This window comes from Chanos chanos, chromosome 8 (genome assembly GCF_902362185.1).
Source record: "Chanos chanos chromosome 8, fChaCha1.1, whole genome shotgun sequence".
In the NCBI taxonomy this organism is placed as follows: domain Eukaryota; kingdom Metazoa; phylum Chordata; class Actinopteri; order Gonorynchiformes; family Chanidae; genus Chanos; species Chanos chanos.
The window spans coordinates 40,275,274-40,294,612 of record NC_044502.1 but is presented as its reverse complement, the minus strand read 5'-3'; the positions used below and the strand labels follow the sequence as shown (position 1 = coordinate 40,294,612).

General features: G+C 42.6%; 1 protein-coding gene across 1 annotated transcript; it reads right to left on the bottom strand.

Annotated features, from left to right (window-relative positions):
* Nucleotides 1-519: 519 nt before the first annotated feature.
* On the bottom strand, nucleotides 520-14,140 carry stk40 (serine/threonine kinase 40). The gene is made up of 11 exons (XM_030782015.1): nucleotides 13,984-14,140; nucleotides 10,509-10,632; nucleotides 9,972-10,057; nucleotides 9,262-9,405; nucleotides 8,037-8,261; nucleotides 7,791-7,843; nucleotides 4,133-4,248; nucleotides 2,364-2,508; nucleotides 1,941-2,060; nucleotides 1,374-1,458; nucleotides 520-996 (listed from the first exon to the last, which is right to left on the bottom strand). The coding sequence occupies exons 2-11, from the start codon at nucleotides 10,621-10,623 to the stop codon at nucleotides 778-780; spliced, it is 1,308 nt and encodes a 435-aa protein (XP_030637875.1). The 5' UTR covers nucleotides 10,624-10,632; nucleotides 13,984-14,140; the 3' UTR covers nucleotides 520-777.
* Nucleotides 14,141-19,339: the final 5,199 nt, after the last annotated feature.

The following is a 19,339-nucleotide window of genomic DNA, read 5'->3' as shown; positions in this document are numbered from 1 at the left end:
TAACAATTATAATGCTCTTCAGCCTGCGCTAGCATTGCTAACTCCCACTATAAAAGAAGTGTGAGAAATAAACAAAAATAAAACCAACTGTTAAAAAAAAGGTTGAAAGAGAGGTGGTAAGAGGTAGATTTTCAGTCACAGAAACAGATGGGACTGTGCAGATTATTTTGGTTAAAAGGAACAGAGACAGACAGAGAGAGAGAGAGAGAGAGAGAGAGAGAGAGAGAGAGAGAGGGTTGAAGGTTGATGAGCGAGGTCAGATGATTTGAGGCGTTGGCAGGGAAAGTTACAGAAGATGAAAGGGTGGGGGTGGGATGGGTTGTGTGTATGGTGCTACATGGTTCCACTCTGGTATTGCTGAAGTTGTGTGTTAAGAGACGTTGGCTGAGAATTAAAAGTGTGGCGGAGGTGTGGCCTGACCACTCCAGGTTCGCTCACACGTGTTGCCCAAGTCACTGTCCTGGGCTAGTCGTGAGAGTGAGAGAGTGAGAGAGAGAGAGAGAGAGAGAGAGAGAGAGAGTGAGAGAGAGAGCGAGAGAGAGAGATGGAGTGGCTGGATTGTATCAGAGCCTCATAATGTGCTTCCCACGACTTTCTCACTCAGGATGTTCAGGATACACACAGATGCGTTAAATGACCACGCCTCTGCGATGAGTCTTTTTTTCTGTGTTTGTTGGTTTGTTTGTTGTCTTTTTTTTTAATAGGCGGGACGCCAGCCCTGTGTGTACCCTGCTCACCCGTGCGCCAACTCTCTGGCCGGGCCTGAAGGCTGTGCAGTCACTTTCGGAGGAAGCGTTGGGCCAGAATCGCGGCATCCAGGGGGCTGACGGGCTGGGCGTCGTGACCCAGCCGTCTCACCGGCGGCACGCTGCTCAATTGCCTCTTGCTCACAAAACTTTTCGACTCGTGGATAGTGTTCTTCTCCTCGGCCAGCAGCAGCTGCTGTCGCATGTAGTTTTCAAACTCGTACTGCGAAGACTCCTCCGTCACTTTCACCTAACCAGCATCAACCAGGGAGGGAGAGAGAAAGCGAGGCCATGTTATATATAAACTGCCAGGAAGAGTGTACTAAAAAAAAACTTCAAAATACTGCTATATGTTTCTAAACCACTATAAAAGACTATTTCATAACTAGAAAGGCCCAGAGCTGTAGGCCGTAGCAAAATTAATTTTCTTGCTAGTTAAACTAATGTACACGGCTGGCACTAATCTCTTTTTATTTACACTGCGTCTTTCATCTTTAAATGGTGCCACAGGGAATCGATTCATTCTGAACAGGCAGAGCCATCTCGATTTCTCTCCACACCAGTCTGCTGCGTCTCTCCACGCCGCCCACCTCTCTCAGTGTTTCCACACCGGGCAGCTGCACTTACCTCCTGCAGATGCTCAGGCTGGTTGAGCTGATCGTCAATGTCTGGGACGACTTGTAAAGGTCCACTAAGGGAGGACACAGATTGCCTGAAGAGAGAAAGAGACAGAGAGAGAGAGAGAGAGAGAGAGAGAGAGAGAGAGAGACAGAGAGAGGTGATATAGATTTAGAGAGCCCATCATTTTATACATTTATTACATTTATTTCTTCCTAGTCTCAGGTTTTGGCTCTCGGAAGTGATGCAACTGCAGAATCTGTCACGGCTCAAGGCCTCCCAAACGGTGAGAAAAGGCCAATAATCCAGGTGATGTCAGCATGACGAAGGCAGTTGTGTGGCTTTCCATAAAGCGCTGACTTGCTGCAGCCTGAGACGATTTGCCATTATTGACTTACATAAGGTCACTAATCCTCTGTATGCAGGAATAATGCTCTGGGCTTGGCTTAACACCCATTCTGTACAATACAGGACCGCACCGTTATGCCTCATCTTTTTTATGTAACTTTGCTGGATACAAACTCCTCCTCCTAGCGCACGGTTAAAGGTGTAAAGGTAGAGGCCATGTGGACTCACCATGAAGCGATAATGCCACTGAGAGACTCCAGGACCTCCGCGGCCGTCAGTCTCTGCTGGGGATCAAGCACCAGCAGCTTACGGATCAGACTGACTGTGCTTTCAGACACGCGGCCGTCCCTAAACACACACACACACATACACACACACACACATACACACACACACACACAGAAAGAGAGAATGACCTCAAAGACTGCAAACTAACACCAGGCCTAGTAGACTTAAGAATGTGATACAGAGGTGACAAGAGGCACATTTGTTGTGTTAAACACTGGTAAACATCAGGAAAAGCAGCTTAAGTGAGTTCATATGATCAAATTCTAGCACTCAGTCCCTAAGTGTAATTAAAAAAAGGGAAAAAAAAAAAAAAAAAAAAAGGCTTTGGCTTTTGTAAAGGACAAAGGGGTTAAAGACACTCACTCGGGGATGGAGTACTCAGCTGCTTTGATTTTGCGGAAAAGCTCTTGAGGTATGCTGTCGTAGAAAGGAAACTGGCCGTACAACATGGTGAAAAGCACCACTCCCAGAGCCCACATGTCGCTGGGTTTGCCTCGGTACGGCCGACCTGCAACAGACACCGCCACGTCTTAAACAATCGTTTTCGTGATGAGGGATGACAAACTGTGAAGGCAGGTTAGCCAAAACGGTGTCAGTAACCACACAGAAAACTGATTTATGCCGTTTTGTCTTAAGCGCCTACGTTGTTTTTTTTTTTTTTTTTGCACGATTCGCCTGCAAAACAGCTACTTGAAGCCACAGTCAGAAAAACATGTGTGGTTAACCAAACACCAGTGATGCGGTGTAATCAGCTATGGCCTATATTTGCTAAATACACAGAGTAATCAGAAATTCGAAACGTTAAAAAAAAAAAAAAAAAAAGACTTCCACCAAGACATGCCATATTTGAGATGTCGTCTGCGTTCTTTTGAGTTACCGATGCATTTGTTGATAAATCAAACCATGCAGTAAGGTTTCTTTTAATGCAAAAGCTAGCTTTGTTTACTTTTACTGAACTGACTCATGTTCAGAACCAATTGGTAAGCTACAAAACAAGCAATGAAGGGGGAGGGGGGGGAAGGGTTAATAAAAGCAGGGATGAGTCACCATTCATGACAGTTTCAAGCTGTTAACAGCACCAAAAAAAAAAAAAAAAAAAAAGAACTTGACGGATACTTCTGCAGTTTGTGGTTTGATGGGCTGCTTTCCCTGACTCTAATGCACATCAGCCAGTCTTGTTCCCTGTGGCTCTCTCCATACCAAGGACTGCACAGCTGCTCAAAGGGGGGGGGGGTTCTCTATCAACTAGACAGACAGGCAAAACAGCAAGGGGGAGGAGGGATCTGGGAGTAGTCTCCCCCCCCCCCCTCCGTGACTCATGCCGATGACTCACACGGGCACCATTTTATTGTTCTCCTGTCATGTTCTCCTGATTTATGCCTCATTCCGTCTGTATTTTAACAGAGTCAGGAGAGCACAAACAAACCTATACACGCAAGTCTCCCAGTGAATTTCTTCTTCTTTTTGGTTTTAAAATGGCATACAGGTGTACGGATGTGTTGTGTGCGAATGCAGCTTCAGTTCTGCATGACTCTGTTAATAAAGCAAAAGCATCAAGGAAGACCCCCCGCCCCCCCCCAAAAAAAAAAAATTCAGAATGGGGAAGTTTAGCCTCTGTTTAAAAAATGAAGAATTTTCTCAGCGTTGCAACATACGGGAAACATGACGCTTGATGAAATTCGGGTTCCTTGGCATAGAAAAACATGCTTCCAATGACCAAACACATGCAAAAGAACAATTTGCAGCATGATTCATCGAGGTCAAATCCTGACTTGCTTCTTTTGGGCTGAACCAAAGCCTTTGCTTAGGGAAGAAATTTCCTGGCAAGTCTTTTCCTCAATTGCTGACATTGTATTACTGCAGATACTGAAAATGACTCTTTGACAAACATGAGAAAACTCTGACACACTGTATAAATAATGACCTAACTAAAGGCAGGCGCGTCCCTCGCCCATATTGACAGTTACTGGCTGTTAGCGTGACTGCCGTCATGTGGGTGGCTGAGTTTATGAGTTTGATTACAGTGGTGACATGGCTGATGAGTCACTGCTTCTCACACACACACACACACACACACACACACACACAGCCAATGGCACAATTCTCGTCCTCCCCGCTTCTGCCTCTCTTACCACTTAGCACATCTGGACTGATGTAGGCTGGGCTACCCCTCTGGTCCTTTAGAAGGTCCTCTTCACTCACCAGGTGTTTGCCAAGGCAGAAATTGGTGATGGTGATCCGATGAGTTCTGCAACACAACACACACACACAAAAGAGGCGTAAGTGTAAGTATTATTAAAAGAAAGGGACGCTTTACGTCAACTTCAGTTTGGACCAACGACAGTCCTGCAGGTCTTGACAAAACTCCCTGAATCATTTGAATCCGATGGGAAGAGAGAGAGAGAGAGAAAAAAAAAAAATCATCTAGTCAACTCATTTTGAAACCAAAATTGCTCTCAGGTGAGTAATGTTGGTGTAAATGTTTGTGTATGCACAAACATGCCTCTAACATTTACACCACTGTCACGACAACCTGTGTGTGTGTGTGTGTGTGTGTGTGTGTGTGTATGTGTGTGAGAGAGAGAGAGAGACACAGAGCTATACAGAGACAGTAGAACTGCATATCACTGCCTTTCGAGAACAGAACAGAATATACAGAGGCTGCACTTTGACAAACAAGTGAGTCAACCTGCGGCTTAGCACAAGCACACGGATGACTAACTCTGTACAGCAAAGGGAAACCATTTAAGCATTTTCTATGTGAGCTATGCATGAAAACAATTGTGCATACACCCAAACACACGCCAAACTGCTGGCTGAACGGATGTCCATGGAATACACTCACACATCGACACACACATACACACACACACACACAAACTCAAAATTTCCACTAAATGGATAACGCAAACACATGCACATACACACACAAACAGTAAATTGCTCACTACCTGGATAGCCGTGTAACAAACCACATAATCATACAGAACTTCTCACAAAGTGGATATCCAGGAAAGACACACACACACACACACACACACAAAGCCACATGTGACCGAGCGGCTTTCACACGATCATAGCTGTAGTGTACAGTGCCCTGACATGGTCTGTGTGTGATTGTGTGTTCACACACATCCCTTTTTCTTTCAAGCTTCCCCAATTGTTTCTCACTTTCACACCCTGACAATGGCTCATGTGCACATGACCACAATCAGGACATTTTTTACACCGTCAGCCTTTTTTCCCTGGGAACTTGGTACTTTCGATATCAGCGATATCAAAATATCGACATTTCTGGTAAACAGATCAAACCCGTCCTGTGAAAAAAAGAAACGAATCGTGTGCCTCTCCGTACCCGCGAAAGGGAGTTCGGAACCCTGCGTGTTAAAAAAAAAGGGACTGAAAATAGGGGCTCTCTTTTGTCTGGCTACATCACGACTGCTGCAGCTATTCTTACTCCAGCCATTGTGCTGAAGTAGACTGCATGCTCGAGTCGTGAGGGTCTCTAAGGATGTTAAAACCACTCCATCTCCACTTCCTGACCATTTGATGCAGGCATACAGGAAACCAGCTCATTTCTCTCTCATTCCCTCCTAAAATAGTCTAGTTGATGGGAAAAGATGGGGGGGGGGGTGGTCTTTACTGCCATCTGTTCTTATCTGACTATATTTAAACATCCAAGCCTAATGCAGATCTAGAGTCGTGAAGGAGTTCCACGGCTTGAGCAATGTTTGCTTTAAAAACAAGGAAGTAAGAGAACCTCGAGGTAGGAAATAAACTGGCTTCTTCAAAGTTTCTGGGAAAAGCCTCTGCAGAGAATATATGTTTGTAATTTACCCCGCCCCCCCCCCCAAAAAAAGGAAAAAACCCTGAGATCTTGATCTTGTCACACAAATTGCATGGGTGTGTGTGTGTGTGTGTTTGTGTGTCCTGGTGGACAAGTATGTGCTTTGCAGGAGGTGAGCTGAGTGTGATGGGGTAGGGGCAGTTTGGGGGGGGGGGTTCTTCTGCACTGTAGGAAGCTGTGCCTTGCAGAGAGCTGCTACTGAATGAGACCTGATTACAATCACAACACTCCTTAACGCCTTGCTCAATGCTCAGTCAGGAGACAGGGGCGTTAGCACTCAAGCTACAGCCTGGAGTGAGCAGAGGGGGTTGGGGGAAGAGAGGGGATCTGACCGCGCTACTGGTGAATTCTTTCCACGTCCAGAATGGTCAATCTACACTCGGCATCTCACCGTACGAGTTTTACTTATCCGCGGCTACGGGGCTCAAAAAGAAAAACAGAAAGCCTTTGGAGTGATTATTACGGATTGAGTAAGCTAGCGCTGCTCCCAAAATAACCAAACTGTCTGTCAGTGTAACATTAACAAAAGAAGCTATTCAATGACCTAATGGCATCTGCAGAGAGAGAGGTTAGTGCAAAAACAGGACGCGGCAGTTACGCCTTTTAACTGCGCTTTCAGCACATGTTTCCAGTCCGCTGAAGAGACGGCACAGAAAGGGAAGACAATGGAAAAAACAGGATAAGATCAGTATGAGTGGGGGAAAAAAAAAAAAGAAAGAAAGGCAGGAGGAGGGAGCCCTGCTAGTGTAATGTGTGACGAGTGTGTGTGTGTGTGTGTGTGTGTATGAGTCAGCTCTGAGCTATGGATCCTTTGGCAGCCTCCTGCCTTATCTCCAGCTGGGACGGAGTGTTCCGCTCTCCTGCTTCGCTGATTCGGCCGGCCTGAAGCACACGCTCCGTTTCGTCATCGGAGGGCCTCCAGTGTGTTAATGCTAATGAGCTGCTCATCTGTGCATATTTTTCAAAATTTGGTTCTAATTTCACAGCAATACAAACAAGGTTGTTTGGATGACTCCACAAGCATTTCCTACTTACACAACCTACACCTGGACTGCACTGAAAGACGCTCAAGTCTCCTTTCGCTGAAAGCTTTTTTTTTTTTTGCAGTGAAAGTATGTTGATTAGCTGGACTTGGGACTCAGTTTTGCTTGGAAGTTAAGTCTCTCTGTCTTTTAAATGCGCTCAAAGCTGTTCCTAACACTTTAAAACTATACGCAAGATGTGCGTTTGTTATTTTTCATGCAAACCTGTACAGTAAGGCTATGCTAACACAATATTGTGCAATGAATACGAAACAAATATGCAAAACTTTGCCAGTCAGTCATTCCCGGTAAGCGATGCTTATTTCTAAAGCAGGAAGAGAGAAAAATCCATTAAAATCAAGACTAGTTCAGACATGCACATATGCGCGCGCACACACACACACACACACACACACACACACAACATACAATCCTGGAGCACATATGGTGTTTGCAAAGGGCTTTGCGGATGAGGGGCGCTGAATTCCGGCTGGCCTATCCAATTCCCACTGTTTGTTGACCTGAAATGGCCCCGGGCCTCCTTGTGCGGTTTCAGCCCCCCCCCCCCCCTTTCTCTCCCTCTATCAGAGAACAAAGCGGAGGCACGCTTCGCTCCTTCTTATTTTAACCAACACAGGTTCCCGCTACCGCCTTCCAAACCCAAACCGCAGGGAGTGAATCACATTCTAACTCAGCAGCAGTCAACGGGGTCAGTGGGGCCAAACTCCAGTCCATGCATGAGAACCTGACTCAACTTGGCTTATAAAACACACACACATGGGCACACACACACACACACACACACACACAGGAGCAAGACTAAAATTCCAGTACATTCCAGCACAGAGAGCGACAGGACAAAAAGAAAGCAAGAAGAGAGTTTAGAAAAGAGGAAAAAAAACCCAAAAAACAAACCCTTACCGTTTATTCAGCACCATGTTTCCAAGCTTCAAGTCTCGATGTACAATGTTTTTCTGAGGAGAAAAGCGTAGACGACGACCGTGAAAAATACATTTAACCAAAGCGTTTTTTTTTTTGTTTGTTTTTTTTTTGGCTTGCTGTTTTGTCCAAAATGATTTCACAACACTATAAAAGCCTGGCTACGTTAACTCCAGAGGCTTGGGGGGGGGTGTACGGGCTTTTTTTGTTGCGTAAGGGATCACCCACCTTGTGCAAGGCCTCGACCACTCGCACCACGTCGTAGAAGATGACGATGGCCTCGCGTTCACTCAGCCTCTTCTCTTTGATGACGTAGTGCTGCAGGTTTATGAGGTCGGCCGTCTTGTCGCTGAAGTCGTGCGCGCACAAACAGTCGAGCACCAGACAGATGCGTTTTTTCATCTTGCGAACCTTATTGGCCTCCACGTCCTCCACGATCTCATAGGATCGGTCCTGAGGAGGAGGAGAAGGAGGAGGGAAAAGATTTGAATGTCAAAGAAATGACGGGTGTACAAAGCAGGAGCGCGACCTCCACGCTCTTCACCGTGGCACCACGCATGCAATCTAAAACGTGGAACTGTCTATCGCCTATCGTGCCGGGACGCAATCAATGGAGCAGGCCGGCAGACATTTTCCTGGTCCATTCACTGAGCCGTACAGACTTGATGGTAACTGAATCCAGCATTAAAATAAAAAAAAAAAAGGGGGATGAGCTCATGTGACTCATTCAGAGGAGACAGACAGCTTTACACCTCCCCTGAGAACGGAGATCTGGACTTAGAAATGAAAGATAAAAACAGTCATCTCTGTGTGTGTGTGTGTGTGTGTGTGTGTGTGTGTGTGGAGGGGGGGGGGTCACGTTTGCGGTAGTCCATCGATTAGTGGAGTGGTTAGGGAGGGTTCGGGGATGACTGTCTCTCTAAAGGCGTACGGAGGTGATCCATAATTAACCGCTCCATTCTGAGATGGCCTGTAATAATGCAGTCAATAGTGCCGCCTTGAATGAACCACCCCCACGCCTCAACATATCTATTTTAGAGACTCGTTCTGCTGGGAAAGGAGGATTTGCAATAACCACGAAGCAGATGAGAGGGAAAAAAAAACAAAAAAACGCACAGCCCGAATAGAAACAACTGATGAGTCACTTTGAGAGGTTTGTTTAGGGGAGAAAAAAAGTATTTTAGAATTGATATTGAAAAAGAGAAGTGGAGAGTGAGAGTATTTTTGCAAAAGAATAAGATAAATCTTACTGCTACAAAAAAAAAAGACAGTAAAATGTGGCTAAGAGGAAAGTTGTGTGACCTAAAGATACTAATAGTTATATTACTGATGACAAATATCTTAGCGGCTGCTAACTGTTACCCTGTTTGTACAAACCAGACAGTGCATATTCTTGCTTGAATTGGTGTGTTTATTTCTGTAGAAATTCTTTTTAATGTCTTTGTTTTCTTACTTGGAATAGGCCATGGTGATGAACCACTCCATCCTGGTTGTGGAGCAGGGACAGAAGGGAGTATTCTGTGTGGAGAAGCATTTTGCCTTGTCTCTCCTCCTGGGTCTCCCCAGCAGAATCCACGCGCTCCTCCAGAGTCAGGATCTACGGAAGATCACGAGCGTCAGAAACCGCGTCTCCAAACTCCCAACAGTCTAAAGAGATCTTAATCACTCCACAGTGCAACAGACCTGAAAAACAGACCTGAACTAACCTGTCAATGTCTTTACCTGAATTTTTAACTGAGTGTACTGTTCCTGGTCCTTACACAAACACAGCCCTCTTCTGGTCATGTGGACAGAAGGCAGAGGGACTACCTCTCCACAGGAGCCCAGGGTAAAAAGTTCATGTCCCAGGTTGGGTGGCACCTTGAGGGCTAATCCTTCCTGAAGCATGCCTGCTTTAAACTCATTAGCTTACAGCCCCCCCCCATAAACAAGTTGTCTCTGCTATTGCTACACACAGCCTGCTCTGGAACAGCTCTTGTACACAGTCATAAATTAACCCTTTGAAGGGGCTTTGTTTGACGGGGTCAAAGGTTCAGACTGGAAATGAGACTGTTGCATCTTTTTGTTTTCAGGGGCTAACTCACTTCCACGACCTTGTTAAGAATAAATCCAATCAGGTGACATTATATGCTGAAGAACAAGAGAGACTGAAAGAGAACTCACTTTGAGCTGGTAGAAGTCGTCTGTGCCGTCTTTCCTGGCGAGACATTGCACTATGCTCTGTACGGGTGAGTTGCCCAATCGGGGCCCTGGTAAAAAAGAGAAATACACAACAGCTGCATGACCAAATGGTACAGTGTGTGCAGTTCACTGTCATTCACCAGCACCCAACCATAAACAGCCCTTATCACAACACTCTCTCCTACCACGTCACCTGGCTATGTGTGGCACCTTAGAATACACGCAAGACTTTAGCAATGATTCAGAATAAAAGCATGTCTGACGGACGACCAAAAAAAAACCTGCTTTACAGATTCTGCACTGACTAACCCTCGCAGCTTCAGAGATCAAGGAAAAATTCCTGGAATTTCTCTCTGAGACAAACAGAATCCCCCTCCTCTTTTCCTGCATACAATTGTGTGTGCACGGTCTCTCTCTCTCTCTCTCTCTCTCTCTCACACACACACACACACACACACACACACACAAAGCTGTGCATAGATTCTCATAATCATCTGCCAAGGTTCCGAGTTCTCTTACCAAGGACGAATGGACCGGCTCTCTTAGCGTTCCCAGATATCCCCGGACACAAGAGTTTGCTGGCCCTGCCAGACGACTCTCCAGCTCCCCTCTCCGACGCACGGCGCTTAGACATTCTGGAGATCTGCAGAAACAAAATGTTAATCAGTTAATTAGATCAGAGAAGAAAGTGTACTGAGAGCACCTGACTTATAATCAGAGGAATGTGGATCCACCAGGCAAGCTCTCTCTTCTGTAGCTTCCACTGGGCAGAATTGAGGGGGGAAAAAAAGAAATCCTTATTTTCTAATACATTAAATAAAACACAAAAAAAGGAAAATCAAAATCCTGAACATACATATTTAACTGTGGCAAACCAAGACCTGGTAATGAGGAACACCAGCTTTCTGCAGCCCAGAAATGAGAAGAGTGAGTTGAGTCCACTACATCTGGCCTCTTCCAGTGTACTGACTCTACAGTCTGAGTCATACAGAAAAAAAGACAAGGTGTGGGGGAGGGGGATCCAGTATAAAACAGCCCCTCCCCACAATTTAAAAAAAAAAAAAAGAAAAAAAAAGGAAAAGAAAAACAACCTAAAGGTGCAAGTCCTGAGTGAATGGCAGTCTGTTACAGGTTTATTTGCATCTGCAGAGAATGAGTGCTGGTGTGAAAGCTCCTGATAAGACCAGAGGAAAACACAGCAGAGACGCATGCATGAACTAAATACTGCATCACTGCCTGTTCAACTCCATTTAGACCAAATAACTTTGCCATGCACAGATGGAAATAAATGCAAGCCAAAGGAGGATCAAGGCCTTGAATTAGGAACCGGCTCCATTTGTATATGTAGTACAGTTGGTCCTCTTTTTTTTTTTTTTATTCTCTCTGAAATCCTTTCGTTCCTAATCTGCTTGGTTTTATCTGAAAATCTGTGCAGTGTAATCTGCATATCGCAAGACTGATTTTCCTTTTTCTGAAGGTTAAATATATGTATGTGTACACTAAAAAGAGAAAGAAAAAGAAAAAAAAAATTTGCCCATGAAATCTTTTGCATTTTGCATATGCAGTGCAATACAACTAACCTTTGTTTTCACTCTGCAAGGTCACACTGTCATCCCCATAACCCCTAACTGAAATAAGTTTCGTTTGCTAGTAAGTTTCTGTAACTTTAAAGTGCTAGCTATCAGTTTCCCTAAAGGGGGAAGGAAGGCCGAATAGCGATCGCACTGAATCACACACAGACCCCGAGGTACTCACACAAGACTAGTGAGATTGGGAAACTAGTTGTGCGGCACGCATCTAAGCATGAGAAACACATCCCACAGAAAACTGGACACATGATGTCAGATTAAACACATGGGGGAGGGAGAAAAAAAAACCTCTCCACAACAATCTGTCCCACTACACACACACACACACACCACAAAAATGCTCTACAAATGAACATGTATGCCTAAATAAATGAAAATACAATTCAGGAAACTTTTGCTATAGATAAACTTGGGGGCCTAAATAATTGAATAGATATAAAATTAAGGAAACTTGTCTATTCTTGTCTGTATCTGAGGTCCATTTCAGAAGAAAAACAAATGGCTCACCATAAAAACATGAGGCCTACCTCAACTGTTTTGAGAACCTGGATAAAGAACCAATGCTGAGCAGGTCAAAAGATTGCACAACTTCAGTTATAAAGAGGTTACAATAGTTTCCATTTAGTTTAGTTAAATATTTTTCTATATGTAAACATATATATTTGCATTTCTGCTATAGACCACATGGTTTGCCTGTTGTAGTGTGGTGAGTGGTGACAAAAGTGGACAGTTGGCAGCTCTTGCACATAAATTTACACTTTCACAGGCACTTTTTTCAGCCTCCAGATTGATGATAATGTGACAGACTGAAGTGAGAGACAGGAATGCGTGCGTCGTCACTCTAAATGGTCCCCACCATTTGAGATGCGTTAGTAGTGATTTAAAAAAAAAAAAGACAGAGAGAAAACATGCTGGCACTCTGTACACTTGACACTATGTCCATGCATGAGCCTGTGCATAAGGCTGTTTGTCTCAAAGTCCTCAGCATGCAAGGACCTGAGGGGAAAAAAATCTATGGTGAAGTCAGACAAACACACAAGGGTAAAATTTCACTCAGGATATTTCACTGAAATCAAACAATGCTTGAATGAATCATAGACCAACACGGATGTCTATGTCTCTTGGGTTTGAGGAAGCTCCTAACTGCAAAGTCATGCCAACAAAGTGTAGTATATCGCACTATTGGAGAAAGTGCTGGGTGCTGGTTGTTTCTGTGACACGATAGGTAGAATAATATCATTTTTACAACTCTGATTCATAAACATATTACAGATTTTTCAGAAAGATTGCTTGTAAAAACAAATTCAAAACAAAGAGAGTATTGTATTTCTTAACTCGGTCACACTCATGCCACAACCTCAAGAATGCACGCTGTTTGCATAGCTCAAGTGCAATCTGTTCAAACGCCAAACTAACTAAAAAATGATTAGACATAGTTTTATCACCGCGTTATGGTTACAGAACGATACGACGCGGATCTACGCGATGTCAACACAAGTCATCAAAGAGGTGAAGTCATTTCGGGAGCAAACAGGTATATTTGTAATATTGGTACAGTTATGAACGCTGTATAGGTGTGCGAATATTTTCCGTTAGCTCAAATAAACTACTGAATGTATGGGATCCAATAAACGTGTCCTCAAACCATTTCAGCATAGCCAAATCCCTTATGTGTGAGGACAAGTGACTGCCATTTATAGCGCTGACCAATCGCGAGGAAATTCACGGCGTTGGCAACTAACATAGCTGGTTAGCTAACTTCAAAAGATGAGCACAGCTGCATGTGGTTACAAACCTTTTGTCTGGCAAAAGGTGGAAAGGGAACATTCGCGAATAAAAAAACTCAACTAACCACCAAGTTATCCACACAAATCAGAATGTTGTTTAACAGTATTTTTTTCCGAAGTTAGTAAATTCAATCTGCCACTGTACACAACAACCAGGGCAAGTTAATTAAATGACCCGGTTAATTTAGGCTCGGCAAGTTAATTTAGTGGCTGAAACATTTCTGTCAGTTACTTTTAGGTTATTACAGAACAAAAAACCTACATGTTATTAACGGTCTTTGTGTCCACTTAGAAGTAGCTGGTAAACGCTTTAACATGCAATACAAAGTCGGTGATACTGAGTAACAGTAACTTAGCTAGCTCGTTGTCTAGCTAGCAACACAACATACTTGTTCAAATTACTCGTTTCAAGCGTGGACTTAAACTGCTCTTCACAACAAAGGAAACGCTGCTAGGGTTTTTCCTCCAAGTTAGCTTTCTCTGACAGACGGCATTTATTTACGGTGGGGATCCAGCTCCTACAACAAGCTAGGCCCCTTTAAACAAAGTGAAAGAGGCTCGCCGCCCCGTCGTTGGTCGGCTCGAAACAGCCGACAGGGCTATTTAACAACAACTTACCTCGAGCTAAAACCGCCGAGAAAATCCTATGTTTTCTACAACAACATGACCATTCCTCCACAATTCGTCAAAAAGGAAGTGTGCATTTATAGTTTCTTCCGAAACAATTCAATAAGCTCAAACGACACAGGATAATTCACTGTTACGCTATACGATCTGTCAGGAATGCCTCTCTACGACGTCTGATCACATCTTTCCATAGCAGCACCACCTGACAACGGAAATGACGCACGAAGTATGAGTGACAGCATTGCTCGGCCAATAAAACGACTTACTCACTCTAGCCCTGTAATGCGTTCTCAGTTATTTTATCCAAACCGAAACATGATTAATTTTTACTGCTACCTTGCAATAATGTGACATGTCTGCAGTTATCTGCGAAAAGCGCCAACATATTTGTTGTAGCATTCAGAAATATTATTAATGGAATCTAGAGAAATCGCGAAACTAAAAGAAGCAGGGCAAATGGACATTTTGCCAGGTTTGTATTGGCCACAATTACACTCCCCCTGTGAGAACTATCCATTGACAAAAGCCTCTGACTCAGACAGACACAATAGCTTTGATTACACCCATTCAAGAAAATGATTCAGGGAGATAAACACCGATGCTACGAAAAGGTATTCATTACATGTTGCATTAGTTACAGAAAGCAGGAACAACAGAGCACACAGGTTATAACAAGTACATGGGTTATGTACAGGATTTTTATAAATATACCATGTAACTTTAATAATAATAAAAAAAAATTACTTGAAGATGTGTATGATATATTCCCCAAAAGTACAACTTGTTTACATCTAGGACAGAAAAACTGCACCAATGGATCGGGTGCATTTGCTGTATAGATTTAAAAAAAAAAAAAAAAGGAAAAAAAGAAAAATCAGTTTGAACAGTTCTTACATTTACGTAGGAGAGTGACATATTTCTTCTGCAGAAAAATTCTCTCATGCAGCCTTCGAATCAAATCCAAATTTAGTACCCCTCTCACTAAACAACCCCACCCACGCCTGAGACTTTCAATTCAGTGGGCAGGTGTGGGGTGGCTTGTCATACAGAGAGAGACTTTTAAAGGGCAGTAACCGACTTGGGCTGCACAGCTTTCCTGTCTTGACTCAGCACAGCTTTTGCCTGTGGCCACATGAAACACTTTTCTTAGGCTTTGGGTTAACATTGGCCAGCCCACAGTTTGCAGGATGGAAACTGTGAATCATGCATTGTGAGTGCCCACGGCTGATACAGACACATGGAGAGAAAAGAGCAGAAAAGATTGTTTGATACATGCAACTTCAGCCTTGAAAGTGGAGTTAAAGAACGCACCTTTAGTGTCACATGTGAGGGTAGTGTGGGCACATCTGGAAATCACAAGATCTATGGAAGCTTTTATTATCTGTTTCATCACGCTCTGCCATGTACTTTTATTGACATATTAATAGATCTTCATTCTGGAAATTTGACAAATGAGAAATGATAAAATGGCATAAAAAAACTGAGTGAACCAGATATCCAACAAGAACAGCTCAAAAGGTATTGAGAATACCTCAAGTAAGGTGAAGTTATGGTAGCTTTAACTTCAAAATATGTTAAAAAATATTGTATACTTAATGTAAACAATCAAAATCCTCTTTATATAAATTAAAATATGCTGCAAAACATCTTGTCAGCCACCATATTTTGATGATTCAGACTTGTCTTTTTTAACCTACTCTTTACTACCTGAGTAAAAGTACAACATATCAACTGAAACATTATCATAATTAAGGCACTGATGCATAAGTCAGTGTAATCACTAAACTTAAAAGAGTTATTTGTTTAAGAAAAACATTATTTGCAAATGGTAAATGAGTAATAGCTCTTAAGATTGCTTAATGATTCAACTTTAACTGTTGTATCAAGTCCTTAGGTCATGCTCTTTGCTAAAGAGGTTGAGGTCCTTGTTTGGTGTTTCTCACTTTCATGAAAACAAATTGGCCTGGTCAATGTAGGTTTGCCTTATCACAAGAGAGATCCCCCAACAAGAGCAATGTCTCAGCATGTTTTGACTGTGGTATTTTAGCGGCATTTGTGTGAATGTGTATGCATGCGGGGCGGGATAGAGGGTCTGAGACATGCCTGGACTGTTCTAGTTTCTCTTTGACTTGTCTGCAAGCTGCAGCCCTGTCAGACAGATATAGTTACCATGGGGATCTTAATAACTGCTCTTTGCTTGTATGATGTAGGTGAGTAGGTGAGAATTCGAAATGTGAGAGTTAGCAAAGTTTAATCAAATTAAATCAATGTGCCCATGATATTAGCAAAAATATTTGGAATTTAAACTTGGTTCCATGAACAGTGTCTAGATTTAAAAGATATTTTGGTTTTGCTGAGTCTCAGAAATCTGTTTGACTCAGGATAAAAGACAGAATTATGTTCAACCTACCTGCAGGTCTGTGAGTGATCACCATGTGTCTCCACTGGCTTTCAGGGGATAACAGTGAATAAATGTCTTTGATCCAGTAAAGACAACCTTTGGAAATATTTCAGTTAGCGCAAAGTCTTTGATGGGGGAAATACAGAGACCATAAGAGAGTGCAAAAAGAGAGATGCAATTTGAATCCGTGCTCAGCAAGAGTGGGCCTGTCTGTGAGGTGACATATTTTTTTTCTTTCTTTGTTATAGTTGTCATGGAATTTCTGTGCATGCATTCATATCCAGGAACCTGAGCGCAACACTGTGAGTGAACCATCCTCATGCAGATGGCCCGTGCTTTACATTATCATTTTACTATACCAACAATTTCAAAACATTATAATCAGTGATATAGTCACATCAAAGATAATAATTATATTTTGTGTCTTTAGTCTTTGTAGTTGGTGGAACAGAACAGTTTAACTCCTTGACAGCAGTGTTCCACAAGGAGACGTCTCTTTTCTTTTTTTTTTTTTTTTTAATGAAAGCAATTCATTCATGGCTGTGTAGGAGAGAACATTCTCCCACAACTTTTCAGATGAATAGATGGGTTTTCAGTATTGCTTGTTTGAAAAAGTCATTAACAGACCAAATGTCTAAGCAGCGTGGGTGGCTGAGAGACAGTGTGGGAGTAAGGACACGATGACAGGGACTGAAAACCTTTTTTTTTTTTTGTAAATCATCACTTTCCTGCCAGAAAAAAAAAAAAAAAAATTCAAAAACAAACAAAAGCTGTTGAATAGTTTACCACAAAATGTTAAATAAATAAATAAATGTGTAAATAGATTTACAGTGCATTGAGGTCCTGTAGAGGAAAGTTTCTTTGCTTATCCAGAAAGGGCCATGGTACAAAAATAACAACAACATTCAATTCAAAAGTAAGTAAGACATAAACACACCATTAATTCAGATTAAACTGGATAACAGAACTTAATTCCTTACTCCAGCCTGTCCTGAGTCATTTTGCATTTGAGTTTAGGTCCAAAGTCAAATTAACCATTCATTAAGATACTCTGAGGCCATAAAATATGGCCTTTAACACAGCCTGATAAATGCTCTTGTCGCCATGATTCATACTTTTACTATTCATCAAGAGAGGTATTAAAAGCTATTGACTTAAAATAAGGAATACTTTCTGTAACATTACCACTATAGAATATTGTTCACCTCTACGTCAGTATTGTCAAATAACATGACCTGTCCCTGTACCAAGATTATGATAAATACAAACTCTCATAGACACTGCTAAGCAAAGCATGCACTGCACAGGCTGCATATTGCAGAGCTGAGGTATAAGACAGTGTTTTCCTTGAACCCTTGTGTATACTGCTAATACAGAAGCTATGTCATTACATACTGATAATCAATTAATTGTTAATGTACAGTATGTGTTGAAGAGAAGCATTGGCTTGTAGTATCTAGTTAAAAGCTTTTGCATAGCCATGACTCTCATCTTATGTCGTTCTTGAATTCAGACTTTTAAACCAAGGTTGTTTTCGGCATGTGCTCTCAGCATGTGCTCAGCAGAGTCGACTCAGGGATGCCACCTAGTGTTCATATTAAATGACTACAACACAGGCACTTCTGACCTTAAATGAATTATAGTGCGTCTCCTTTGGTGGGATTATAGTCTGTATTACTACGTGACCCGGTCTGGTCTGCACTCTTTGCTAGAGTAGGTTAAATTAAAACCGGAAAAGGGAGTTGACTATGTGAGGGTTTAGGTCTAAGTGGTGAAGACAGTGACCTGAAGACTATTGCAAAGCCAGACCAGAACGTATGGGGGGGGGGGTTTCTTTGATCCTAAACCACATAACCAAGTCGCAGGGATTAAAGTGGCTTTTTTTTTTTTATTGTGTTTTTCATCTCAAGTCAGTAAGTACACATCATTTTAATATGATCTAACAATCCCATTCAACATAATTTGAAAACACAGAGGAACAATGTAATACATTAAACATCGACAAATAAATAAAACAATAAACTAGAAAATATTTACATGATATTGGATTAAAAGTTTCACATCACTCTGATACACGACTAGGCTGCTGATGTAGCGTGTACTCCCTCTACAGGTGTTATCTGTTGCATTTTTTGAGGGATGCTTGTCCTGTAAAGTTTTTTTTTTTTTTTTGCCAACCTCAGCAAAATCTGATTTAACTAATTAGCCCATAGCGTTAGCCCTGCAGATTGGCTAATTAGCTGTATGAGGTCCCATTGTTCAAGACTGTTATCGTTTCTGGCTGAACACACAGTCTCTGAGAGCTGCGGTGAAAAGCACTGCCTGACCCCTTTCTGTCACTGCAGTCTCCGTCACGCGGGATAATGACACTTTCTCATCGAGAAAAGAGTTCGCCGGGCTGAATTATGTCTCCTAATCAGACAGAGATTTCTGGACCACATATAAAATATTCATTGTCCTTAATGTTCCCTTTTACAATCGTTTCAGGATGCATGCTGAATGCAGTCAAGTGCACTTTGGTTTCATCCTTTACATTTCCATTGAGGTTTATCCGTTCTTATCTGTTCTGAGATCAGAATTCTAAAGATCTGTGAGCACAGTGTTTCCCACACACATGATGGGCTACAAAACCACAAATTTAACTACGTTCTGTGTACACTGGCTGCAGTCTCATGACTGCTCAGATGCAAGAGCTTGGTAAGTGGCTACTGTGTTCAAATCTCATAGCATGAGTACACAGAAAACTAAAACTGAACGCTGCGGTTTATAGACGTTTGAACTGAATGTATGCCACATGAGTCCTAAAAGTCTTCTGATCTCCATCTGTCACAGGACAGGCATTACTCGGATAAAGCAGTTTAACAAATTACCGCTGGACAAACCAGTCCCCACTGCTACACCTCTACAATGGGACTGGTCTCTGCTGTTACAATTCGGACAGAGCTA